At 40.5% G+C, this 27886-nt stretch overlaps 3 protein-coding genes and 1 long non-coding RNA gene across 12 annotated transcripts in view; 2 read left to right on the top strand and 2 right to left on the bottom strand.

The window, feature by feature from the left end:
- Positions 1-27886, top strand: part of LOC124465495 — a 250554-nt gene that overhangs the window by 138126 nt on the left and 84542 nt on the right. The gene's annotated exons all lie outside the window — the stretch shown is intronic.
- LOC124465493 (ER lumen protein-retaining receptor 2-like) lies at positions 18109-21938 on the bottom strand. Its single transcript, XM_047017307.1, has 5 exons — positions 21848-21938; positions 19667-19767; positions 19166-19324; positions 18675-18927; positions 18109-18479 (listed from the first exon to the last, which is right to left on the bottom strand). Exons 1-5 carry the CDS (start codon positions 21936-21938, stop codon positions 18445-18447), a joined length of 639 nt encoding a protein of 212 aa, XP_046873263.1. The 3' UTR covers positions 18109-18444.
- On the top strand, positions 21859-25765 carry si:ch211-139g16.8 (immunoglobulin superfamily member 6). 8 transcript variants are annotated; one of them, XM_047017306.1, is made up of 7 exons: positions 21859-21945; positions 22467-22644; positions 23138-23488; positions 23757-23851; positions 24768-24818; positions 25047-25151; positions 25393-25765. In XM_047017306.1, exons 2-7 carry the CDS (start codon positions 22593-22595, stop codon positions 25444-25446), a joined length of 708 nt encoding a protein of 235 aa, XP_046873262.1. In that variant the 5' UTR covers positions 21859-21945; positions 22467-22592; the 3' UTR covers positions 25447-25765. The 8 variants fall into 8 exon arrangements, with proteins under 8 accessions (XP_046873262.1, XP_046873257.1, XP_046873261.1 ...); XM_047017301.1 differs by having other exon boundaries at positions 22467-22919; positions 23142-23488; XM_047017305.1 differs by having other exon boundaries at positions 22467-22919.
- Positions 24815-27886, bottom strand: part of mfsd13al (major facilitator superfamily domain containing 13a-like) — a 62812-nt gene continuing 59740 nt past the window's right edge. For both annotated transcript variants that reach the window (XM_047017292.1, XM_047017293.1), the window contains one exon: positions 24815-26300. In XM_047017292.1, coding sequence (XP_046873248.1) covers positions 26159-26300 — 142 coding nt within the window. In that variant the 3' untranslated portion in view covers positions 24815-26158. The remainder of the gene's footprint in view (positions 26301-27886) is intronic.

The following is a 27886-nucleotide window of genomic DNA, read 5'->3' as shown; positions in this document are numbered from 1 at the left end:
ATTAGTTCTAGTTATTGGTGTTCTTTGGCATACACTGTTTACAGAATCTGCTCTTATTAGCCTATAGTACATCTGATTAGAGCTAGCAACAATGAATTGCAGATTAAAGCCGAGAGGCAGCTAAATCTTTTTTTGCGTCATGGATAGACTGACGGCGATGGCTGCTGATCTTTGCATGGATGGACGGACGGCGATGCTGTTCAGAGTGCCGTCCATAGAGGAAGCATATATTTTGGACGGCGATGGATTAGCAGGGACGTCCGTCGCTAGGGGGAGCATAGATCATGGACGGCGTCATAGCCGTCCATATGGACGTCCATAGAATGACGGCGATGGCTGCTGATCTTACGGACGGCGATGCTGTTCAGAGTGCCGTCCATAGAGGGAGCATAGATTTTGGATGGCCATCCGTCCATCCATGCAAAGATCAGCAGCCATCGCCGTCAGTCTATGGACGTCCATATGACGCAAAAAAAGATTTAGCTCCTACTGTTATAGCCTTGGGTACCATATCGTCTAGCAATGCTCGGCAGGAATTTCAGGTCCACTCAATAGCTAGCTAGTTAGCTCAACTAGATGCATTTACTACTGCGGTCTAAGGTTTGTGAAAAGCAGAAATTTAGATCACCTGCTCACTACAAACAAAAGGAGTGGAAGAACACTGGACATATTGTACAATAAAATGTTTTATTGAATTAGAGTTGGTTGCCTTGTAAATTCTATTTTTTTCTATTGAACAGTTGCTGGTGATCATGGTTAGATTCAACTTGCATCAAGTACTACAAACATAAGTGTTGTTAATGTGGTAAATTGTAAGTGGGCTGATGAAGAAGAAAAAAAAGTTGAACAAATCCCATTTACTTCAACAGTCGAAGGTTAAACGTTAAGTGGAACAATATAGGCTACTTCTAGCATAGCCATTTCTAGCTCTGCTTCACAATATTGCGTAATGTATTATAAGTTAATGTTATACATACATTTAGACATTTAGTCATTTGGCAGACGCTCTTATCCAGAGCGACTTACAGTAAGTACAGGGACATTCCCCGAGGCAAGTAGGGTGAAGTGCCTTGCCCAAGGACACAACATCATTTGGCTCAGCCAGGAATCGAACTGGCGACCTTCAGATTACAAGCCCGATTCCCTAACCGCTCAGCCACCTGACTCCCATACTCTCCACATACATGTTAATAAAGTAGCATACATACATGATACAACACACCAGTAACCAATTGACATTGTGTTAATATACCGAAAATCTCCGTGAATCGAGATGGTGCTGCTGTCTGTCCCGCCGGAAACCTTTCACACAGGTTGACAGCAGTGTTGTTGTTTTTTTACTACCGGAACCACGTGACTAAAAACACGCTTTTCCTGTGTTTCACTGGCAGTGAGTGTTCACAATGTTGTAGTTCACTCCATTTTACACCAAAAACGTCAGGGAGGACTGCCTTATGTAGATACGAGTCAGCTGAAGATTGCCAGAATATCAGATTTCTTCAACCGAGCCTGTTTCATTCGTCATTTGCCTGAGAAAGCGACTTCCGTTGGCCAGCTCCATTGAAAACCATTCAAAAAAGTTGACAGCAGTGGGGCTTTTTGGAACTTCAGCTAGCTACATGAACCACGTGATCACGTGTCGGCGAGATCAGAGCGTGTTGCAACTCTCTTTTTCTATGGCTCTGAATAAATGTACACAGAAATAAATAAATAAATACAAAAATAAATAAATACAGAAATAAATGGCCATGTAAATAAACAAATACGTAATTCATATTTTTGTACACATTTATTTTTATATGTAATTTTTTTTATGTATAAATACATTTATTTATTCATGTATTTTTAATTTTGGCAGGTTTGGTCCACCATACATCTCCGACGTTGATAACAAACCAAACCGTTTAAAAATCGGTTGAAAATTGAGCAAGTTATGGTTATTAAAAAAGTACATGTAGCACCAACCAAATGCTATGGGTGAGCGAGTTCCCTGTAGCAAGATGGTCGCCATGTGCGGACGCTCTAGACTCCGCCATAAGACATCTAGTGTTTATATATATATCTATGAGGGTGACCACCTATCCCGCTTTGCGTTGTGTCTTACAGCATTTTTACCCCTTGTCCCGGCGCCAGTGGTGGAACTAGAGTTTTATACATGGGGTGGCCAAGGGGTGACCAAGGCTACTTCAGGGGGTCCATAGTCCGGAGTCTTGGGTCCCTGTTTTCATTAATATCTACAGTATAATCTGGGTCTATAAGTGCTGGAACATCCTAAATATTTTTGGGAAAAAAAGCTCAAGCACCAGGGACTTATAATAGCATTTCAGTGTTACAGAAATGACACAGTGCATTGTTTATTTACAAAACAAAGTGAATTTACACACCCAAACAAAGGTTGCAGAAATCAAGCAAAAATTTACTTGAAAAATATATATAACTTGGTGCCCAATCAAGCCAATAAAGCCAAGTCACTCATTTAGTGGCAGAATCCATTGTTATGTCCAGAAAATTATTTTAGATATACTATAAGTTTAGCTAACTTGCAATTCCTGAGGATAACCTACTGTAGCGGACCTTTCTATGTGACAGCGGTGTTTTGTCCCTCGATAGTTGCCGTAGGCTTGATGCTGAACGCATCTGTGAAATCAGTGAGGGCTGTTCGAATAGCGATGTCAAGAAGAGCAGTGGTAAAATACAAGTTATGAAAAGAGACCGCGTGTCTCTTGTCCACAGGATCATATACAATTAGACCTAAAACGAACTTACAAAGAGCTTGGTTACACTACCAAAGTTGATTTGGTAATGTTGTTAGCGATCCTAGCGTTATTTTGCTAAAGATAGCTAGCCTATAACATTTCACTGGGTCTTGTAGCTGTTTGATAAACTGAAATTATTATGAAATGTTATGTTCTACTAGCCATTTGCCTACTTTAGCAAGTCACTGTATTTCCAAGCCCTGATAGAGTAATTGAGACAACACAGTAGTCTAAATAATTCCTCTTTCAAGTAATAAGCCCCCGTTCAAGTGTTGAGCATTAAATTAACTGCACGGTCTGATCTTGAGACAAAGCCACTTTTTTGTTCTAAAAACGGATTATAAACTGCTTCGAAATATAAACCGCACATGCACAAGAAAACTGTAAAATCGGAGTACAATTACTGACTGTCTCAGTTTGTCTGTTATTGGAGTCGAAGTTTTAACATTAACTTACACAGCTACTGTAGGCTAATCAACATAGCCTACGTAAAAAATGTTCAGGAAACCTAAACCCAATGCAAAACCTTAAAACTTACTTCAAATATTATGCCTTTTTCAATCGTGAAAAGAACTTGTGGAGCTGTGGAAATATTCTCTATTCTGCTGTCTGTTCTTATTCTTCTGTATCTCGCAACAAACGTGTCTCTTCAATTTGAAAAATTCACAGCAATGCAGCAAAATAAATGCTTCTTTCAACAAGAGGTCAAATGAGATGTCAATCATCATCATGTTTCCAGTAGCGGATTACATTTTGGGGTGGCACCCGGGGTCGCCAATCAGATGTCAGGGGGGTCCAGTGCCACCCCAGACACCCCTCTGGCTCCGCTACTGTGTCCCGCACGTCGCATATTGAAAATGCTGTGTGATACAGCGCAAAGAGGGACAGGTGGTCAACCTGGGGTTACTTGACACACACGCAAGCTTGGCGAGACGCACACACATCCTTTCTGAAAATGGTGTGCCGACCAAGCCCCCACCCTTGGTCTTTAGCTCCTGTTTCATTTTGTTTCCAATTGCATCTCGCCGTTACGAATGTAAATTATTTTTCGGTGGCCATTGTTGTTTTCAACAATCGCCTGATAGCCGTGTTGGAGGCAGCCACATTCGGTAAATCCTATTTTTGCACATTTTAGGCTAGAATCAATGATTGGGTTCGTGAAAGTACACTAAACTATTGAATTATGGTGAAGGTTTGAGCACTTTGAGACCTTTAGATCGTGAGTTTGAAGTGACGGAAAACCGAACTCGAAAAGTAGCTAGCTTTTTCCCTCAATTCATCAAAATGTTTTGAAGAGGGCAGCATTTAGGAGAGCAAGCGATTCCCCACAGACCTGTCGGCTCAGAATTTAGATTTGGGTTGTGAAAGTCTTTGTGATAAGCCTATGCGCCAGGGAGACCAGCCGTGTTTTAGTCGTGTCATGTTCATAAGTTCACCATTTCACAGTTCGGTCGACAATTGTGCTTTCAGCTTATTTTTTGTGTTTTGTGGAAAACTTGCAAGTGGAGTGAGACTGCGTCCCGGCGGTACATTGTTTTGACTTAGCCTCAGAAACAGACTCGGCTCGCTCACTGGTAGTGTGTAAAAAATATTGTCTTTCACTCCATTCTACTCCTAAAACGTTAGGGAGGGCTGCTTTTTGTAGACAAGAGCCTGCTGAAGATAGCCAGTATATAGGATCTTTCAAAACAAGCCTATTTCATTCATCATTTGCTTGATATAGCGACCTACGTTAGCCAGGCTAGTTTCACTCGGTCAGCCTATTTAAAAGTCTCCCCCTTTTGCACCAACGCATTTTGGGTGCCGGTTCGAAGCCGGTGCCTAATCGCGAACCAGTTCTTTCTCTTTCGACAGACTGGGAACCGGAAAAGTGCTTTCTACATGGTTCGTACGTGGTTCGCAACGAGCACCACTTCGGGGCTGGTCTAGTTTACGAACCAATAAAGAACCGCGTGGGGCGGGGTTACCGTGACCAACAAAACGCTTTGGCCGCCATTGCTCTAAGTTTTTACAATTGATATTTCAGCTAAACGGTACTTGTAAATCAGAATCTGACTGAAAATGTATCGAGAAGTGGGCAGTGTAGTTGCTGAAAATGTGCTTATTTTATTGATGAAACTGCTCATTTTTAAATTTGCTCCAACTTTTATTATTCTCGATTGTAATCTCTTTCTATACAAATGGCGAGTTGAACAAACACGTCGGATGCGCCGTGTTTGGATGCCGATGTAGGTTCGCAAAACCATGAGCAGCAACGAAACGTCCGCCATTGTTGATGTTGTGTTTGGCGCTACCGCGCTAGCGTTGCTGGGAAACATGAGACGTATACAGTGACGTAATGACGTGGCTCTGTGGTGGCTCTCGCCCGTGGAAAAGCAAACCGGTTCTTAGTAAGCTCCGTTCTTGAACCAGCTCCGAACTGGCTCTAGCACCAGCTCCGAACTAGCTCCCGGTTCACTTTGGTGGAAAGGGGGTATCTGACAGTCAGAGTCACTGTTTACAGGCAAAGGTCGAGCTGGTCTTTGGTCATATGTGTATATTGACCAGTTTAGAGCTAAATACTCTTGCCAAAGCCTGGAATCTAGCCAAATGTTTTGAGTGACTTTGCATGGCCGGGTCTCCATCAGGTCAACACATTTGGATTCAAGTTCAAGTAATGCCACTGCATTTCACAGTCAAAACTGTGGTTTGTGTCAAGTGTAGATGTAAATAGCTTCATTTTTCACAACTGACATGGATCCTTTATTCACTTTTACAGGTCTTGAGGGTCATGCAGAGGCCTGCTCAACATAGTTCAACAGAGAATGCTGAGAGAAAAACAGATCCTTTGCTGGACTACCCCCCTCTAGCTGGACAGCTTCTCTTCAGCCCTGGCCCTGCCTGCCAGCAGGCCCTGCTTGCCCCTGCCTGCCAGGCCTCCAGAGACAGACAGTCACCCCACAGACACTAGCTCTGCAGACTGCTTTTTTGAGGACATTGAGGAAAAAGGAGAAACCAGCATTTTTTACTTTGATCAAAGTCTAAGGCCGAATCCCAATACTCCCCCTTACCCCTTCCCCTTAGTTTTGCGCGTTCCCGTTACAGGTAGTGGTGTCCCAATAGTCTTTTTGAGGTAGGGGTAGGGCTACACTAGCCTGGCTGCCAGCCCAACTTCTCCCCGCCCACAACAAAAATTTGGTCGGGAAGTTGGGTCTGGAGGGTCTCGTATTGGGGAACAACTACAGAAAACCAGAATCTGGGCGTACCGATGAAATTGCCAGGGCGGGCTTTATATGATGATGGACAGATGATCAACAGTAACGTAATCAATAACGTCACTTAAGAGCGCTTGGGTTGAATTTGTTTTCAACAAAAAACATAGTACGTTGCTCTGATTGGTTGTAGGTTTATCCAATTGAGCGAAGAGGCATTTGTTTTACGAGTTCGGTTGAAACATGCCCCGTAGTCTTAGCCCAACGGAGAGTTTTCAGACTCATATTCTGACTAGAATTATAAGTATGACAACGTCAGGCTAGGGCTACACCCCTTAAAACCAAGTAAGATCGGGAGCTTACTTGAAACCTAGGGCTATGTGAAAACTGCGCGACCGGCAACAATGGCGGCCAGATCATCCAGTCCGATAAATGTAATATTTTAGACTTAATTAATTGATAAAAAAATTATGACAGTCTTGTTTTATGTTATATACAGTCATGAACATAAATATATTTGATTTTCCTAATTGAAACGTTTCTAAAAATCGCTAGTTTGGTACGCTAATGTTACAGTGCTGAATGGCACAACAGTCCCGCATTTCTTTGACTGGCATGTCTACAGTTTTAAGTAAACTCCTTTAGCAGCGAATTTCGTTCAATATCAGTGCATACACTACTTGCTTTGGAGATATCGATACGTGCTAGATGATGTACCTGTAACCAAGTGGCATCCCATTTCTTAGGGATATGTAGCCCTTACCCCCAGTTTCGAGGGCCAAGGGCTGGGGGTAAATTAAGGGCTAGGGGGAAGGGGTAAGGGGGAGTATTGGGATTCGGCCTTTATGTTTAATCCTTTCCATGTCCCAGCTTGCCAAGCTGCTGACTTTTAGTGTCTTAAGTAATGAAACCAGTTCAAGTTATAGACTTTTGACCTGAATCCAATGATTAGTCATCTCAATAAAAACCACTCAAGAGAAGTACTGCTTCTTTGATGATTTGTGCTCCACATCAGTTCATCTCACACATTTGCCTTTGTTTCCATGGGATTCATGGAATTGCTAGTTTCTGCTCCATCATTGTGTAAAACAATATATAATTTAGGACAGCAATTCAATTTTTGAGCACTTTGTCAATGTTACCCTTAGAATGAACTTGTACTATACGTTCCAAGGCGATACCAGGTAAAACATGGCTATGTACTCAGTAAGTAATCTGAAACTGGACTGTAAAAGGAAGCCGTGTTTGTTTCCATGGTGTTACCAGGCTCTTACCATATCATTTTTAACTGTTCATTCTCTTTTCCATGCAATAAACACAAACTTGGATTATGTTTCATTTCCCTCTGTAAATTGTAAAATTATTGAACAAACATGAACAAATACAAAAGGTTAAATCTATACAAACCTCCATATAAAAACTCAAAATTCAATAACTTCATACCATAGAACACGTCAGTATTAGTTTGGCCCCTATGGTTTGTCTTTCTACAGCTCCTGTAACAAAACACAGTCTACAAATATCTAAGAGTCTACCTATTTTAAGTATTTTAGAATGCAGAATAATCGATTGCCACATTTATCTGAGTGTATCCTGTGTGGTAGCTAAGGATGCTGTGGTCGTGTTGGTTCTTTAGAAGTGGTTGCACACTGGACATTGTTTTTTCCTTGCCATCATCCTCTCCCTCTGGAGCCTTCTTGTTAAGCTTTTACCACCTTGAGCTGTCCTCTGAAGTAGTATTTTTGTAAATGTCATACTACTAAAACAGATGTTAAATGAGTCTAAATTGTATTAGCACTCAGGAGCTTCAAAGACTTACATGGCTAGTTTTGGCCTCAAACTATGTTCTGGACCAAACATCGTTCTACTGGCAGGTAATGGACAATAATAGACCGATGGTTCATCCAATCACCTGCCAACTAATATATGGAAGTTCCAGTTTTTATTCTGAAAGGTTTCTGTCATCAATGAGTGGTTTCAACAGTTGGTTGGTTTTGTGAGCTAACTCCAGCAGCAGTCTTGCATTACTAGGTAAGTCTAATTAGATCATTTAATTGTCGAGCTAAAGTATAGCAATGAATATTAAATGATTGTATTTTGATCTTGTGCTGATCAAATGTATTTTGATAAGTAAGTTAGGCTATAGCTAATGTTAGCACATTGCTTGACAGCTAGCTCTAGTGCTAGCTAGCACAAGTGGCCTTACAACAATATTTATTATGTTACTGTAGCAGTCGACGTTGCCTGGTTGCTCGTCCACGTTGCTAACATCTATATTTTATTTTTATGATCTGTCTTGTAGTTCACAGTCCAGAAGATGATATCCACCGCTGTGTTCGGCGCACCAGGAGCATGACCCTCGGCCGAAAACTAAATGTCGACAAGAGCACATTGCTTTGACTGCCATCATTGGGGAAATTGTGATTTAACCTTTGTATTTGTTCATGTCATGCCATGGAAACAGTGCTTTAATTTAAAATAATGTTACAATTTACAGAAGGAAGTGTAATGTTTTTCTCTACATAATCCAAGTTTGTGTTTATTGCATGGGAATGAACAGTTGAAAAGTGTTGTGTCCGAGTGGGGGCACGCATTTAAGAAATAAGAAGCGTTGAAGATACCTTTATTGTAACTTTATTATTTATTAGTTTCTTGTTACTGGCTACCCTGGCTCATCAAGAGCGCAAAGTGGAGTGAAGGTCGTGTCAATTAACAGAGAGTGAAAAGTGGGGAGCGCAGCCCCTTTATAGTTCCCCCATGACATAGAGGATCATGGGAGCTGTAGTAACAATGAATACACAACATTCCTCCCCGGAAAACTTTAACCTGTTTAACCACAGTGTTCTTCTTTACTTAATTACATTTTTCTTTTAAATGAACGATAACAGAAATGAATCACATCAGGAAAGACTAATTTCCTAGTTCTCAAACACTATAATTCATTCCTACATAGAAAGTTAACCGTTCCGGTGCTCACCGGACTCTCTGTGGTCTGGTGCTTGGTGGTTCATTCACACTTTCATTAATTCTGTCATCAGAAATATCCTCTCCTTTCAGTTCAATACTGGGTACAATCTCATACTCTGTGTTGTCATTCAAATGTTCAGCAATTTCAACATTTTCTGTATCTCTGCACAACTCAGAAGATTTAGTAGCAATCAACTGGTCTATGTGTTTCTTACATGTTTGTCCATTCACATTTACAAGGTAAGTTACAGGACCTAGTACTTGTTCAATTACCCCAGATTTCCATTTCTTTCCATCCCCTCCCCGGAAATTCTTAACCAGCACTGACTGATTTGGCTGAGACTCTCACACGGTTTTGGATTGTTCTTACCCTTTCTTGTTTGTCTTGCATCTGCACAGAAAACTTTGGTGTAACTTGTGACAACCTAGTCCTGACATTTCTCCTAAGAAACAGCTCAGAAGGAGTTTTTCCTGTGGTTGATGATGGCGTGTTCCTATAACTAAACAGGAAACTATCAATGCAATGTTGCAAGGTATGGCCATTACCCTTCTGCTTGTCTAGCGACTGTTTAAATGACTGCACCAGCCTTTCGGCCAATCCGTTAGAGGCTGGACTGTAAGGTGCGGACTTAACATGTTTAATCCCATTACCTTCCAAGAATGTTTCAAACTCTTTCGAAACTAGCTGTGGACCATTGTCCGAAACAACCACTTGGGGAAGGCCATAAGCTGCAAATAGACCCCTCATAGCTTCAACCGTAGCGGTAGCTGTGGTATTACTCATTAATTTGACCTCTGGCCAGCGTGAATAAGCATCATTGACCAGCAAGAACTGATGTTTTCCCTTTTCTGCAAAATCAATATGTATACGCTCCCATGGCTGCTCTGGCCATTTCCAAGGGTGCACTGGTGCCTTGTTAGGTGCATGTCTAGTTTGTTGACAGGTCAGACAACTTTTTACCATTTCTTCAATTTCTGCATCTAGGCTGGGCCACCAAAAATGGCTCCTGGCTAATGCCTTTGTCCTAACAATGCCCAAGTGGTCTTCATGTAGTTCCGTTAAGATCTGGTGTCTTAATGTGGTAGGTATTATTACTCTTAACCCCCATAGAACACAGTCTGCTTCTACACTAAGTTCCTTACGTCTGTTCCAGTATGGTTTCAATTCATCATCAAACATATGTTTATGCCAACCACTCTGTGTTAAATGTCTCACTCTGGTAAGTAACTTGTCTTTATCTGTCTCTTTCATTATGTCTTTGGCTGACACAGGAATTGACTCTAACCATGACACTCTGAATTCAGGGTTGCTTAGTGGTGCCTCTTTCTGTAATGGTAATCTTGATAACCCATCTGCATTGGCATGTTCTAATGATGCTTTGTAGACTATGTCATACTAATAAGCTGCCAATAATAGAGCCCATCTCTGAAGACGTGCAGCAGCTAATGCTGGCACTCCTGTTGTTGGTCCCAGAATCTTAACAAGTGGCTTATGGTCGGTGACCAACAGAAATTTCCGTCCATACAAGTAATCTCTGAATTTCTGAACACCAAATATGATGCCTAAAGCCTCCTTCTCGATTTGTGAATAATTGATCTCTGTTTTGCTCAAGGTACGTGAGGCATAAGCTACCTGGGCCTTTCACTACCATCGGGCATACTGCCCCTAATCCATATGCACTAGCATCACAGGCCAACAATATTTGTAATTCAGGATCAAAATGTGTCAGAACTACTGAAGATGACAACTGTGCTTTTGCCTTCTGAAAGGCTGCTTGACAACAATGAGGGTGGACAGGTTCTCAATGAATTTCCCATAGTATGTCAATAACGCTAAGAAAGCACGAAGTTCAGTGACATTCTTTGGAACTGGAGCATTGGCTATTGCTTCCACTTTCTCTTGGATAAGGTGTAACCCTTCTCTGTCAATTTTTGCCCCAAGTATGTTACACTCGATTGGCAGAAACTGCATTTGTCACGGTTTACCCTAATACCTCTCTCTTGCAAACGCTTTAACACCTGTTCCACATTTTCCCAATGTTCACTTTCAGACTTCCCTGTTATCAAAATGTCATCTTAGTAGCAGACAACACTTGAAAGGCCTTGAAGTATCTGATCCATAATACGCTGAAATATGGCTGGTGAACTGGCAATACCATAGGGTAACCTATTCATCTGATACAGCCCTTTTTGTGTGTTAATAGTCAAATACTGCTTAGATTCATCATCTAGCTCTACCTGCTGGTAAGACTGCGTAAGATCTAGCTTAGTGAAGTATTTTCCACCAGCTAACTTGGCAAACAGATCTTGTGTTTTAGGCAGAGGGTATTTGTCCACGTCTAACCAGGGATTTATGGTTACCTTGTAGTCACCACAAATTCTGACCTCACCATTAGTTTTTGGAATACACACAATTGGAGTATCCCATTCACTATATTCTACCGGACTACAGACTCCTTTCTCTAGTAGTTTGTCTAACTACTTGTCAACAGCTGTACTCAACAGCAACAAAGTTAGCCTTTCTGTCTGATTTCTACATTGTGCTGTCACTTGGAATTCACCCAGTAACACAATTGGCTCTGAAGAGTATGTTTTCAGACTAACATCACATGGTTGTCGCTTACAAAGAATATGGTAAGAACCTGGTAACACCATGGAAACAAACACGGCTTCCTTTCACAGTCCAGTTTCAGATTACTTACTGAGTACATAGCCATGTTTTACCTGGTATCGCCTTGGAACTTGTAGTACAAGTTCATACTAAGGATAACATTGTCAAAGTGGTATTCGCTTACAAAGAATATGGTAAGAACCTGGTAACACCATGGAAACAAACATGGCTTCCTTTTACAGTCCAGTTTCAGATCACTTACTGAGTGTATAGCCATGTTTTACCTGGTATCGCCTTGGAACGTGTAGTACAAGTTCATACTAAGGGTAACGTTTACAAAGTGGTATTCGCTTACGAAGGATATGGTAAGAACCTGTGACACCATGGAAACAAACTCTTCCTTTTACAGTCCAGTTTCAGATTACTTACTGAGTAAATAGTCCAAACATGCGCAAGAACATACCCAGGATCCAAGAAGATTTACCATGATAGTAGAGGAAAACTCTTCCCGCGGAGACAGGTATACCAGCCAAGTAAATGAGGCCATCAACGATAAATGTATTTGAAAAGGTATTTTATTGGAAAGTACAATCTTATATTCTCATTAGACGTGGACTGTTACCGACATAAAGGTAACTACAGGGTAATAGTAGAGTATTTTGTTCGTAATTCTGCTGAAGCTTGGCCGTCTTTACCTACTTGGTAGCAGTGGTATTTACCCAATAACACATTATAATTTACCATATATATCTCCCGTAGTTACCAACTTACTACCAGCGGTATTTAAATAGTAATATTTATACGTTTCCAGGTAAATACTAAGTTTTGTCTTTTGTCTTTACCTAATTAGGACCAGTGAAAATTACCCGGTAATAACAAGCACATTAGTAAATAGTTAATGGGTAAATACTTCGAATTATTTCTGTATTTACCACCTTGGTACCAATCGGTAATACCCAATAATACAGAAAACATACCCAGTAATGCCCAGCACTTAAGTATTTAGTTAATGGGTAAATACTTCAAATTATCTAGGTATTTAACACCTTGGTACCAATCGGTAATACCCAATAAAACACTAAACATACTCTTCACTTCTATGTAAATACCTAGTACTTAAGGGACTGTAAAAGGAAGGGTTACCCTATGTTCCAGGTCACATACCCCAACACTCCGGTTCACATCTTCCAGTTCACCTCCCAACCAGATGCACCTGTTACCCATCTATCGTTACCTGCACAGTTCATCTACCCTGGAATCCCACAGACTCATTGCCAGTTCAACGTTGCTACTTTGACGGTAGTTGGTCGTTGCCTTGCCTGCCTTGAAGATACTTGTTTCTGTCCCTGTGTGCCACAGACACCACCATCCACCACCTACGGCTCCAACCCGCTTCCTCCTGTCTGGAATCCACGGACCATTACCCTCTGTTTGGCTACAATAAACCTGGTTCATATCCCCATCAGCATCTGAGTGTTGCATTTGGGTTCACCTGTCACTCCCCGGGCAGCCGGGATCATAACAACTGGCTCCTTTAAGAATGTTTTTTCTGACAAGAAAATATGAAATTATTCATGAACAAACATAAATAAACTTAATAAATAAACTATTATGCAGGTATTATGTAGCGCTGAACATTTACATAAATCTTACTAAAAAATAAGTACTCCTGGCCCTGGAGCTGCCCTCCAAAATCAGGCACATAGCCTGGCTATTGATTGGCTCTGTCCCAGGCTGGCTCTAAGCAAGGGAGAGAAATGTTTTAAGTCATTAAATCATGTCATATCTATATTTACATTTAGTCATTAGCTCTTTTCCAGAGCGACTTACAGTAAATACAGGGACATTCCCCCCCCGAGGCAAGTAGGGTGAAGTGCCTTGCCCAAGGACACAACGTCATTTGGCACGGCGGGGAATAGATCCGGCAACCTTCGGATTACTAGCCCGACTCCCTCGACGCTCAGCCACCTGACTCCCTGTTTGATGTATGTATGTGTGCATGTGTGAGATCGAGAGAGTATTATAAAGGTATGAGTTACCCTGCTGAGGATGTAAAATAAGGCATCCATTACCTGGGGAAGTAATACATAAAAAAAAATATATAAACTGCAATAAATCACAATAGAAAGAGGATGATTCTTGAAAATAAATAGAAAGTTACCTAATCCGTAAATTCAATTGGGCCTAAAAGGGCCTCCAAACAGCCAAGAAAGATTTGGAAGGGCCCAACAGTCCCAATGAGAACTTCACTATGAAGTCCTTGGTCCAAAATAGGTCCCAAAATAGGTCACCTTAGTCAGGCTAATGCCACAATTGTAATCCAATCAACTAGTACATATAGCGTACAAATTAAATTAATTAATATTAGGAAAAAAAATGTATTGAATAACTTACTGTTCATTTGGCTTGGTTACGTTTCCCTTAACAGGCAAAGACAAAACACAAAATTTAAAAACATGTATTTCTTCTGAAGCACTAAAGAGAGATTAACCTGCCCTCAGACAACCTGCCCTGAGACCAGATGAGAACAGAAAAATACAAATTCTGCCCTGAGACAAGGAGATTCACCTGCCCTCAGACAACCTGCCCTGAGACCAGAGGAGAACAGAAAAATACTTCTGCCCTGAGACAAGGAGATTCACCTGCCCTCAGACAACCTGCCCTGAGAACAGAAAAATACAACTTCTGCCCTGAGACCAGGAGATTCACCTGCCCTCAGACAACCTGCCTAAAACAAAATTGCGGGAAACGATGGTCTCTGCCCTGGGACCAGATGAGACTAAACAGCCATGAAGAAAAGCCTAGCTAGCTAGCTTAGCTAAGCTTTCTAGCTCACATGATTAGCCTGACTAGCTAGTTTAGCTAGGTACCTAGCTTAGCTAGCGCTTATGGTTAACATGTGTGGGCACACATGATGTTGATAGCACTAGCAGGTATTAAAAGAGTATAATTTTTTGGGGTGAAAATTACCTTTACATATTTACTATGAATGCTTCCGATCTTTGCTGCGTGCAACTGAAAACGCCTCCAGAAGATTAAAAATGGAGGCCCTGCCTCTGCAATTCTCTCCTCTCTTGCGATAGGTTGTCAGATTAAACCAATCACAAATGTTTCTGCCCACAGGACAACGTTGAGAAAAAGAAAATTCCCACGAGCGCCCAACCACCCTATGCCCCCTCGCCAACCACCAGGATGCCCGGCATCCAACATTCTGGGCATTCCCGTGATTAGCAGACAGTAAGTTGATTGTCATGTCGGATCCCGCGAACACTACTGGTAAACAACCAACTAACAGCCTAACATAACACGTCTTTCGCTGTGTGTCGCTAAACAATTTTTTCTCTTTAACTGCTAAGATTCCTTAGCCTGACGTTGTCATACTCATAATTCTAGTCAGAATATGAGTCTGAAAACTCTCCGTTGGGCTATGACTACGGGCGTGTTTCAACCGAACTCGTAAAACAAATGCCCCTTCGCTCAATTGGATAGACCTACAACCAATCCGAGCAACGTAATATGTTGTTTGTTGAAAACAAATTCAACCCAAGCGCTCTTTCGTGACGTTGTTGATTACGTTACTGTTGATCATCTGTCCATCATCGTATAAAGCCCGCCCTGGCAATTTCATTGGTCCGTCCCGATTCTAGTTTTCTGTACTTGTCCCCAATACGAGACCCTCCAGACCCAACTTCCCGACCACATTTTTTGTGGGTGGGGAGAAGTTGGGCTGGCAGCCAGGCTAAAGATTCCTTGATGAGATGCCTTGTCAATCTATTAACGTTACAAAAGATTAACACTGCAGTCAGATAGACCCTGTTTGCTATCATATAATGCCTGTTTGAAATAACGTATTTCAGAATAGGGCTAGCCATGATCTAGTAGTTGATTGAAGATAATAATGGGAATATGTTTAATATTGGACTCAAATGTGGAAAATTTGATGTTTAGGCCTACATTTTTTTTTTGCTTAGGGTTCACTTCAAAACATTAAAAGAAAGGGTGAGATAGCAGACTTATTCAAAAAGCTGAGCAAACAGGATCAGGTGGAAATAGACCCCAGTTCTTACACCACCCCAAGACCTCAGAGCAGCTCCCTACCCAAGGCTACAGGCACCAGGTCAGAGCATACTAGGCATCAGTCAGTCTCATGCCAAGTTTTTTTTTCAGATTAAGCCTCACTTTAAAATGTTGGTTGTTGATTCATGAATGTTCTTGTTTTGATGGCTGTGGCATTTTTTGTGTGAGTATACAGTAATGGTTATGTTTTAATGTAAAAGAAGGATCTTGCATCTAACCTGGTTAGACCCAGATTATACAGTATATTCATGAAAACAGAGGGACCAAAGTCTCTTCAGTTTGTGAAAAGCCTACAGTACAGTGTGTGTAAGAAAGACATTTGTTGCAATTCAGATGTAGAGAAACTGTCTATTCATAGTAAATGTAGAATTTGATTAAGTAACCCTAGTGGATCATACTAGGCCACACTTAAGAACTCAGACTTAAGTGAATTTTAATTTCTATTTCTCATAAGCATATGAATAATTTACACTGCTTGGATGCCAGGTTAAGGTTACACACATATTTTCAGTCTTGGTCCTGAAGTAGCCCTGGCCACCCTTTGGCCACCCCATATATAAAAGTCTGGTTCCGCCACTGCATAGCAACGGAGGATCTTCAGAAAGGTAACATGTAGTGAATGCTTGTGGAGGACAATATAATGTAAAAAAATTGAAAAGTATTTAAAGGTTGACCCAGTTGTTAGGTCAGAAAATATAAAATTGTTCATTGGACACACAATTCTGCCTGCTGAATTTGTGAATAAAACCTTGTACAATATCAAAACGTTCAATGAAATGGTACATTTGTCTAGACAACATATAATACAAATTGAACAAGCCTGGTGTATTCCTGGCCTTAAACGAGACCAAAACCTGTGTCACAGGTTGATATGCCGGACTCCAGTGACAAGCTGAACATGGCATAATTGTCATAGTTTCCAGGCATCTTCAGGGACTGACACAACATTGTCTAATTAAATATCCATATACATACTTACATTAAAAAACTATTCAACTTAGTACGACCATTATCCATTAGTTTATACTATTGAGAGTGTGTTAACTGAATAATCTTTCAATGTTGCATTAAAGATACATGCCCATGGATATTTTGAACTACTAAACGTTACCAAATGACTCGCCATTAAAATCATCAGCATTCTAGTTTTGTTCTTATTCGCTGACGTTCTTTGTGTGATAGACAGACGAAAATGTCCAATGACATTAAACACAGAAATGGCTATATTTGATTGGCTTAGATGGTTTTGGGAGCAGTGTTCCCGCATTCTTCTACGGAGACACAAAACTTTATTTTACAAGTACACAAATCTTTTTCTACAGAGACACATCATTTTTGCAAGTTACAAATCGTTTTTACTGAGCTCGCTCTCCTGGCACTACTTTCACGCCATAGAACACAGTCTATTACTGTACTGTAGTAATACAATTTCGCGGGCCAGCTTCTCCACACACGGCTATATCGCATTTTGTCTTGTTACTGACAATGTGCGCTACCACTGAGATTTTTATGAATTAATGATTTTCCCCTAAATAAATGTCAAGCTTATTTACGTTTTTTGGGGGCATATTTTCAGTTAGCGGATGGTACTATTTGAATTGCGATTCCATCTGAGATTGCTACTGCTGGTAACTTTGTTAAAATAAGTTTCAAAGGGGGTTCTTTATTAATGAATGAATGCAATATGAGTAGGCTAAATGCCTGAAAATATCACGAGAAGGAAAAAACTTAAAATGATAGTCATAGAGACATAGAGTCATAGAGATTAGGTCCATTTCTACACCGGTCTGTCAAATGTATTTGTTTTGATTCAACTATGAGGCTGCTGATCACCATTCCCTCTTGCAAGGGAAATGAGAAGACAACTATTTCATTCTAACCTACTCTTCACTCTTAGTATTTTGAGTTGTAAATGAGCAGAAAAAAATATGCTTTTAAATCTATGTAATCTTTATAAATAATAAATAGGCTATGCATTTTTGATACATAAAAATCTGTTGTAAAAATGTCATGGAAAAACTGACCCCCCTGCAACCAACGCAAGCAAGCACACCCTACAATTTCCCCAGAAATGGTACCCTCTCTAATTTAAGGTATGTGTCAGTAAATTGCAGGAGAAAAGGAGTAGCACTACAAGGGCATGTATGAACATTGGTGCAGCACCAGCAGAATACTAGAAGTCCTTTAAATGGCCCAAGGTCTTTAAAGGTTTCGAAATTCTCAAAAAGGCACAAACAAAATGGAAGTCAGAATGAGAAGGAATACACCATATGCACCAGGAATAGTGCATTAAAAGAAATGGCAGTTCTTAATGACCACTTTGGAACACAAATTAAAAACTGTGAATGAAAAAATGAGGGACAGGTAAACAGTGGGGTTTAAACATACAAACTGAACCACAGTGGTTACAAACAACGTTGATTTGTCAATTTTTCTTTAAACATAAAAAGAGAAGAGTACAAAAAAATCAGAATATTCCTTTGACATAAATCAAATCCATGAAAAAGACTTAGCATTGTGCTTTTTATTACCAAGTTCAACAAGGAACTTTGCATTGAGTCAACCTTATTTAATAAAAAACACATCTCACAAGTAGAAAAAAGGTAAGGCAAGATGCTAAAAACAGGAACCCAAAGGCTGATCAAGAACCCGTGTTCATACGATGTTCAGTTCTGGAACTTGTTGGTGTTTACCAGTTCAGTTATACTCATGACGAAGAGACTAGTATTATGCCTCCCATTGGCTCTGTCTCATACATCTTCTGCTGGCTTGGAGGGATTTCAGGATGTTTTTTCCACATGCCCTGAGTCTGCTTGAAGATGCGGGTCTCCCTGTCTAGTTCTTATGCTGGAAGGCTCAGCTTCTTTCCTTTCAGCACTGAAGACCAAAAACAAAATAGATTCATGATGATGAAAAGACAGGCAGAGGTCATGCAAAAATGTGTTTTTCCTCATGCTTATATCAACAGATTGACAAATGCATCGCCATAAGCACTCAAATGGGACATGGGTAAGTTGTGGCTTCCACCCACAGTATGGTCAAGATGGTAATAGTCAACATTGAAAAACTCACCTTTGGTAACGTAGAGATAGAAGAAGTCACAGTACAGGATGGTCTGGACCACACCTGCCACAATGGCAATCATGTCAAAGAAGCCCTCAAAGTAGAAACGCCAGATCCAGTTGAAGAGGTAGAGGGCTCGATACATGCCCAGAAAGAACAGGTAGTGGGTGGTGATGGTCTCCGCCTCACCAGTCTTACTGATCATGAAGAGCTGGGGCAAGATGGCCACCGACTCCAGGTAGATGGAGAACGTCCACAAGATCTATAGAGGAAAGCGACAGAAAAGATTCATTCCATTATAACATGACTCTTGGTCCAAATCATTGCCTTCAAGCAAGGCCATATCATTCAAAGAGCAACTCCGAACCACAAACTAGAAGCAGTACTAGAAAAGATTAGATTACACTGACCAACATTGAACAACCATTTATGCTCAATGCAAATCAGTGCCCCCAAAGTCGTGAATTTATTTTTCCGCTCATATGTTTTGTGTCTCTAACCTCTAAAGGAGAGAAGTCATGGTTGACCAGGAAAGCCAGCCCCCCTACAGGAACAATAAGGAACTCCATCCTGAACGTATCATGGTTACCATCATAGGTGGCCTTGAACTTCATGTAGATGAGGTAAACAGTGGCATAGGCACACCCTATGTAGATCACCTATGGAAGAAGAGGGAGGAGTGAGATGGGTAACAGTTCTTTAGGTCTTTGGCATTTGTCATGCTTTAATGGACAGATTTTAAGTTAAGTGTGACAGGAAAGGCAGAGAGAGAAGAGAAAATGAGAGAGAGAATGCGAGGGAGAGAAAGACATGCAGCAAAGGGCCAAGGCTGGATTCGAACCCAGGATAACACTTCTCATGTTGTCATTAGGCAAACTAGTCCTACAACCAACTAAGGGATATACAAGCCTTATTTAGTGAAGAAAAACTATGAAAAGAAGCTACGTCCAGCCTTTTGGGGAGACATGTAAAAGGCAATTGGGATGCAACACTCTTCGTACTTTCATGGTAGTGTTGTAGAGGGAGATGAAAGATGAGAGCAGGTCCAGATAGCGACTGGTGAAAACCACGGCAAACAAGATTTGGCTCTTCCCAGAAATGCCTACACAACAACACATTTGTACAAAATGTCACATATCTGTCTGATAATCCACTAAAACAATTATTCTTGACAATATAAATTACACAGCTTTATTTGTTGTTTTACCAGAATGTTTAAATGGACCAATTCATGGCCAAAAGGTGAGTTACAGGCACCCTTTTTGTTTTCACACCCTCAGCAAAGTGAAACAGTTCTTCAAACAAGACAGAGAGCACCACTGTATCTGGTTTGACAATCTAGGCCTATATGTCAATATAGTATGCAGTATGAACAGAGTACTGGCTTGCTAATTACCTATCCCATCTTTAATATTTGATTGATTTGGGGGGGGGGATATACTAGCCTGGCTGCCAGCCCAACTTCTCCCCGCCCAAAAGAAATTTGTTCGGGAAATTGGGTCTGGAGGGTCTCGTATTGGGGACCAACTACAGAAAACCAGAATCTGGGCGAACCAATGAAATTGCCAGGGCGGGCTTTATACGATGATGGACAGATGATCAACAGTAACGTAATCACCCACGTCACAAAAGAGCGCTTAAGTTGAATTCGTTTTGAACAAACATGGCTACCGCTGGAGATCTGGGATGTTGTGATTCTGCCATCGAGTCTGTTTTAGAAGACATCGACAGCGCATTAATTTTGAAAGAGGAACAGAGAGACGCAATCAAGGCATTTGTCGATGGAAAATATGTTTTTGCCGTCCTTCCTACGGGATTCAGTAAAAGTTTAATTTATCAGCTGGCCCCGATGGAGTTGTAATCCTAAACGGAGAACTTCGTATATGCATTGCCCTTTATTGTTTCGCTCAAAAAGGTTGACCGTGTGAACAAGTACTCTCCCTACCCTTAAATTAATTTTACAACACCGGCAAAAATCGTTTGTATTCATTCTTCAAGCATACTTCAAGTCTGCTTGTAGTTTAGTTCTGTTGACAACAACTATGCGGTGCTTAACATACGTCACATACTCTGTTGCTCTGATTGGTTGTAGATCTATCCAATTGAGCAAAGAGGCATTTGTTTTCCAGGCTCGTTTGAAACACGGCCTGTAGTCAAAGCCCAACGGAGAGTTCTCAGACTCATTTTCTGACTAGAATTATGAGTATGACAACGTCAGGCTAGGGATATACGCCTTTGTAAGTTCTCTTGCTAATGCCTCCAGCCAGTGAAACCAGCCAGGTCCAACTTGCATCTACTGATAGGTCAACAGGGGTCCGTGTCAAAATAATATTAACTGTTAAAATAACTTGACACAGTGTAATCTGTGAGGTTTGCTACCTGCTTCCGTAGGTCTTTCTAGAACGCCACGTCATAACCCAGAGATTGCTTGGTCTAGGGCTAGGCTAACCTTCATCCTAGAACAAGCCATCAATGAATTCAACTGCATAGCTAGCCAGGACTTGTGTGAACATTGTGAAAAGTTAGCAAGCCTTTGATTCTGAAAACTGCATGACTTTCACACCATAGTTATACTGTATTAAGTATATTGTTTTAACGTTAGCCTACGATGTGTCAGATACTAGCCAGCTAGCCTAGCTAACATTCCACACATCAAGTAGACCACCTAGATAGACAACTTTGTTACACAACACAGGATGTCTATGATGGAAACCCAATCTTTAATTATCTAAGCACAAATACGCAGCAATGTGTAACTCACTGCTAAGTACTGCATGTATTATTTATAATAAATATTTATTATTTTGTGATTGATGGAGATGGTTGTCACTCCTACGCTAGATTTCTAGGCTAGCTAGTTAAGCTACTACTTTAGAACTAGGTAGTGGTACAGTACTCCAACTTAAGTTACCATTCTTGGAGCATCAGATATATGATTAGAACCATAAATGCAACTCTCAACGCACACTAAAATTCATGAAAGACAGACAGGCCAAGAGGTGACATGTTAGCGTGACTAGCTTGTTGTAGCTAGGTCGTTGCTAGATATTATGGGATCTGTATTTCGAACGCTACCTACACAACTGGCATAGTAAAATTGGCCGGGTTTCCCAGATTCGTTAAGAAGCTTGACGCTAAGAGGAAACTCAGCCATTAACAGTGGCTTTTTTTTGCTAGCTTACCTGCACAAGACCTGGTTTTCCATATTTTGAGCAGTAAAATAATAATAGCCGCCAGGTGGGAGAGGTCTCCAGTTAATCTGAAGATGTTCATTGCTCCGGTAAGTAAGTCCTTTTATTTGTGTGTAAATTTGCTAATACAATTGCAATGAATGCAACTTGGTGCTACAAATGGAAAGATGGCGAGAATGCAAGTCGACGTGGAAGGGGCGGGAGAAAAAGTTGAGTTATAGGATTGGAAACCTTATATGATGGACACCTCACATAGACATGCCCACAATAATCAAACTTAAAAAATATTTGGCGAAGCCAGACGTTGCAAACATAAGCCCAGACCTAGGACTTGAGTTTAGATATGGAGTTCCACAGGGAATGCCACCGAGCAAGCGATTCTTTTTTGTATTAATTTGAGTGCAAAATAGTTTTTTTTGCTTATGTAATATAAACATTACGTTGGACTTGTATCGTTATATTTGCCGAAAATGACAACCCAAATTGCAACCTAAAAGATTTGGGGCTTTTGAGACAACATTTGGAGCGCAAGCCCCAGAAGCCCTAGCCCTACCCCCCACACAATGTGAATTCACAATAATACTTTCTCTGTCTTACTATCCAAATGTAGACACTGGTTATAAGAGAAGTGACCTACAGGAAGGAAGTGCGAGAATTATTTCACCACTGCATTGAGTAATGAGATCACAGGAGTTGAGCAGAGAAAGGCTACAGAGACACAGAGGACATTGGGGAAATGAACAGGTTTCTGTTACTTTTTCTAACTGTAAGCTTTGTTTCAACAGCAGGTAAGATCTTTACAGTGTGGCTTTTTTGGTAATGATTTGGCTTGTGATCTACCCTTCTCAAAGTTGTCAGAGACAGTGCTATATTAGTGCATGTGATTAATACAATATAAGAGAAGTGACCTACAGGAAGGAAGTGCGAAAATTATTTCACCACTGCATTGAGTAATGAGATCACAGGAGTTGAGCAGAGAAAGGCTACAGAGACACAGAGGACATTGGGGAAATGAACAGGTTTCTGTTACTTTTTCTAACTGTAAGCTTTGTTTCAACAGCAGGTAAGATCTTTACAGTGTGGCTTTTTTTGGTAATGATTTGGCTTGTGATCTACCCTTATCAAAGTTGTCAGAGACAGTGCTATATTAGTGCATGTGATTAATACAAGATCAATTCAAATAAACACTTACTATAGAATATAGTACATTTATTTATTATGTAGTGTAGTAGGATGACTCCTGTTAGAACAGACAGAGTTGCATTAACTTTCTTATTCCAGACAGGATGGGAAGCACACCAAGCTGCATTGTGGGGATAAACCAGCCAAACGAGATGATGTCGCAGGACAGCAGTGACATCATTCTTCTTTGTGATGTCAATATCAACTGTTCGTTATTTAGTTCTAATTCTAATGAAACCCTTTGGTTTGTCTTCAACGAGCACTCACTCTATAACAACCCAATCAACCTGCCAGCACAAAGTTACAAGTACAGCCTGGCAGGACACTCTTTGAGGGTCCGCTCTCTCCACACCAACGACAGTGGAGTTTACCACTGTGCAATCGTGCTCCAAGGAGTAGTGCATCAAGGAGCACAGGAGATAGGACGAGGAACCAAGCTGGTGGTGAGAGGTACAGAGAGAACCTTTTAGCTTGACTGGATGGACCTCTTCCTGTCGCCTTTTTGCTCTGACTTTGCTGTTTTGTTACTCAGTTTCAAAGATCAAAGAACAGTTAGGTGGCTTGGTTGTTTATACGTGTTGTAGATACAATGCAGAGAGCTGCTAAGCAGTGTTGAGGTAATGCATTGTTAATGTGGAGAGTATGTAACAGAAAAACAGATTATTTTTGGCATCTCTCGGGCCACGTCTAACAATTACCCTTGTGTTTTCTTGGACAGATATGCCGGTGGTTTGGCACACTCTTTTGTGGTTTTTGTTGGTCCTGCTGGCCCTATACAGCCTTGCTGTGGTGGTTGTGATCATTCTGAAGAAGGTAAACAACATGTGTAGCTTTGAAGATTTGATTAAATGCAGTGTTTCCTCTAGGATTTCTTTTACCCCCCCCCCCCCCCCCCCCCCCCCCCCCCCCCCAAAACAAAGTGCTAACCTTAACCCTATATTTTGGAGTATGTTAATGTAAGTCAAATAGCTAATGTAATACCAACATATTTTTGTCTTATTTCCCCTAAAGAAATCAAGTTAGGCTTCTTAATTATACCTTACAGTCATAAAGTATGTTCTAAATGGCATAAATACTGCCAATTAATAATTGACGTAACAACTTATTGTAAATGGCCAGTAGCCTAGCCTATCGATTAAGGGGCCACTAGGAAGCACGTACGCTGTATGCTTCATTTGATCTTGATAGGCTAAGCATTCTGTAGCAAATAATAACAATATACCCACTATTTATTAATTAAAACCACTTCAGCATAATAATCCACCTAAAATACAAATGTGAGCAAGGGCAGCAATTGCTATCGAATCGACATGTGCAATTTCGCTAGCAGGGGAAGAATAGCCTACAAACAACGAAAATCACCAGCTAACTTAATTTAAATGAGCAAGAACTAGCCTATAGACTAATACAATACCAGGCTTAAATTAACTGACAACATAAGTTATACGATTTAGCTCTACAGTTCTCAAGGACGCACGCACGCAATCTCAACTGCGCTGGGAAGCGTGTGTCCGTGCTATCCTCCGATATGCTTTTTAACAATCACTGCTGATAGATGGCCTAAAATTTTGTACAGCTCTATTTCTGATACCGTGGCGGCAGAAATTTAGAAATCTACATCGGGGAAACTGGAACTGGAACGTAATGTGTTTTTGATCCTCGTAAATATCATGCATCCACCAATGTACTATTAGTGTGTGTAATCTAACAGACTGTTTTCTTATTCTAGTCTGAGCAAAATTTTACCATTTGCAGAGGAACAAGCACAAAATGTGATGAGGTAATAAAAAATATTTAATTTGGCATACCTGGGAGAACCCAGTCAAAACAGGAACGAACTGCAGTTTTAATATTTTACCATCCATTCATTTCCTAATAAAGGATATCTGTAATTAACCACTTGTCATACATGTTTCTGTCAGAAAGCTTAGATTTAATTCAGATGTCCAGCTCTTTAAAAAGGTTCATTCATTAACAAACTTAACAAATTACTATGTTTGTTTTACAGAGAAACACTGTCACAAAAACAAAAAGAGCCCAATTCCGGGCTGTTGTGCAAGAGTTGTATGGTAGGAAGAACGCACAGAACCCTAAGCGTTCATCTCAGACTAAGGTAGGCTTGAGACGGAAGATCCTCTATTACATCACACTGCGATTCTGTAAGACTTAGTTGTAAAAAAACTTGTGTAGTTCACCCTTTTTTTGTTTTTCTCGAACATTCTATTTGTAATCTCTCCCCTCCCCCCCTCCAAAAAAACCTCATCCACTCAAACATTAATGTAATGTCTTGTAAGAAATACAGCATGGTGTTTCCTGGGTTTACAACTAAACAACATAACCCTAACCCTTTGCAGGTTCAAGGTCCTCAGTCCAACAATCCAGCAGATGACATATATCAAAATATGTGAATACCATCAACTGAACCGAATGTCAGTAAACATTGAAAGTATTTCATGCTTCTACCCAGAGGGACTACGGTGACAGTTGGGGACTAAGAAATAACTTTGCCTAGAATGTCCTCGTACTATGTAGGCTAGACTTCAAATATATGAAACTTGTATATAAATATATAAACGCCAAGCATGTAAACTCTACATGGTCATTGCGAAGACGAAGTAGGACTGGGATAATGTTAGTTATAATGTTACTTGTATAACTTTGTACCACCAATGTTTTACTACTAAAAACTGTCTGATGAAGGGGACGTTTTCTAATCACTACTGAAAATGAATTGTCAGATTTTTTGTCACACTTTCATGACCTTAGAATGTAGACTTTCTACTAACTAAAATAGAGAGAGTACAAAAAGATTGATAGAAAATATTCAGAGCATATCAATTTAAAAACAATAACTTGGACATAAACTTTAAGTGACAGGCACAATATTATGATAGTCCCTCAATGCCTTTTTATAGCATAAACACGAAATTAAATTATATTTTACATTCATTTGGTTGAGAAAACAGTAGGCTGAGTGGTGCAGTACTGAAAGACAAACATACAATTATATTTCCAACATGCAAGGCCCACTGTTGACAGAAATGTATTCCTGTCTGCAATGACCAACCCAACCTGCTACTTTACCCTTTACCCAAAAATCGAATACAACTTTGTTCCTGTTTATCCATCAATATACTTTGTGCCCTCTGTGTGACTGTTTCGTATTGAGAATGGCCTCCATGCCAGGGCCTGTAAAGCTGCTACACACATGGGCAGCACACACACCAGGTAGAACATGACACTGTGGAGGGACTCCAAGGCACTGTTGGAAAGAAAACAGCTTGATTTGTACACAAATGTGTTTTCCAAGATGAGAGGCAAAACATGCTTGGTATTTTTAACATATCTGCATAACATTCACTTTCATGCAATTAATTGCATTCTGTTTATTTTCCCCATTGGAAACATGGTCATGCATTGCTTCATCATTAGAGGGGGGTCTGCCTCAAAGTGATGAAACCAGAAGTTGAATTTAGAAGATTACATAACTATTGGCTAGTTTGGATAGTGTATAAACTGGATGAAATCATGTATCAGAGGAAGGAAGTTTTGTTAATTTTGGAGACCATATGTCTAAGAAACATGACAACTGCTACAGGGTTGCTCAAGGAAGCTGCTTAGGTCCATTACTTTTTTCTCTTTATATGTTACCACTCTGCAACATAATCAGAGAATATAATATAGATTTCCACAGCTATGCGGATGACACACAACTGTATATATCCGCTGAACCCAACGATGCAACAGCCATAAATTCCATTACCAACTGCTTGTCGGCAATAAACAAATGGATGAATGATAACTTTCTTAAATTAAATGAAGACAAAACTGAAGTCCTACTATGTGGCCCCAAATCCAAAAGAGAGATGCTAACTAAGAATCTAGGAGGTTTCCCCCTGGCTTAAACCAGAGGTGACAAGTCTCGGCGTAATACTGGACTCAGATCTGAATTTCAACTCTCAGATTAATAAAGTGACCAAAACAGCTTTCTTTCACCTCAGGAATATAGCGAAGGTATTCATAAACCAAAATGATGCAGAGAAGCTAATTCATGCTTTAATATCCAGCCGGCTGGACTACTGTAACACACCTTTCGCTGGTTTTCCCAAGAAAACCACTGAAAGACTACAGCCCATTCAAAACTATGCAACTAGATTATTAACCAAAACTAAAAGATGAGAACACATTAGTCCTGTCCTTGCTACTTTAAACTGGCTCCCTGTTACCTTCAGAATTGCCTTTAAGGTCCTTCTTCTCACATACAAAGCTCTAAATGGACAGGGACCTAGCTATATTGCTAAATCTCTTACTAACTACACACCAGCTAGAACACTGCGATTATCAGATGCAGGCCCATTAGAGGTGACCAGAAGCAGTTATAAGAAGATTGGTGATGCGGCCTTTGTCAACTTCGCCCCAAACTATGGAACACATTACCCATAAATATTAGGGAAGCAAATATCAGGGGTTTTCAAAGTGTGGGGCACGCCTCCCCTGGGGGGCGCCAAAGAGTTTTAGGGGAGGCGCGCTAAAGAGTTTCGGCATTTTTTTTTTTTATTATTATTATTGAGAAGAAAAAAAATGCTTTCTGGAAAATAACAATTTGGTATATGTACGGAATATACATATTTTAATGTCATTTAATCACTCTCTCATTCCGGACAGCATGTGACGTAGCCTATAGCCTATTTGACACGAAACATCTTTAGCTAGAAGTGACAGCAACTTTGCAGATAGAAAATGTCTGAACCCAGCAGAAAGCGCAGAAAATATGACTAGGTATATATAAAGTTGGGATTTTCTTGGATAGGGCCATCCGATGTTCAAAAGCCACATGGTGTGGTCTGC

Source organism: Hypomesus transpacificus, unplaced genomic scaffold (assembly GCF_021917145.1).
Source record: "Hypomesus transpacificus isolate Combined female unplaced genomic scaffold, fHypTra1 scaffold_52, whole genome shotgun sequence".
NCBI lineage: Eukaryota > Metazoa > Chordata > Actinopteri > Osmeriformes > Osmeridae > Hypomesus > Hypomesus transpacificus.
The sequence above is the reverse complement of the archived record's forward strand: the minus strand, read 5'-3'. Positions and strand labels throughout refer to the sequence as shown.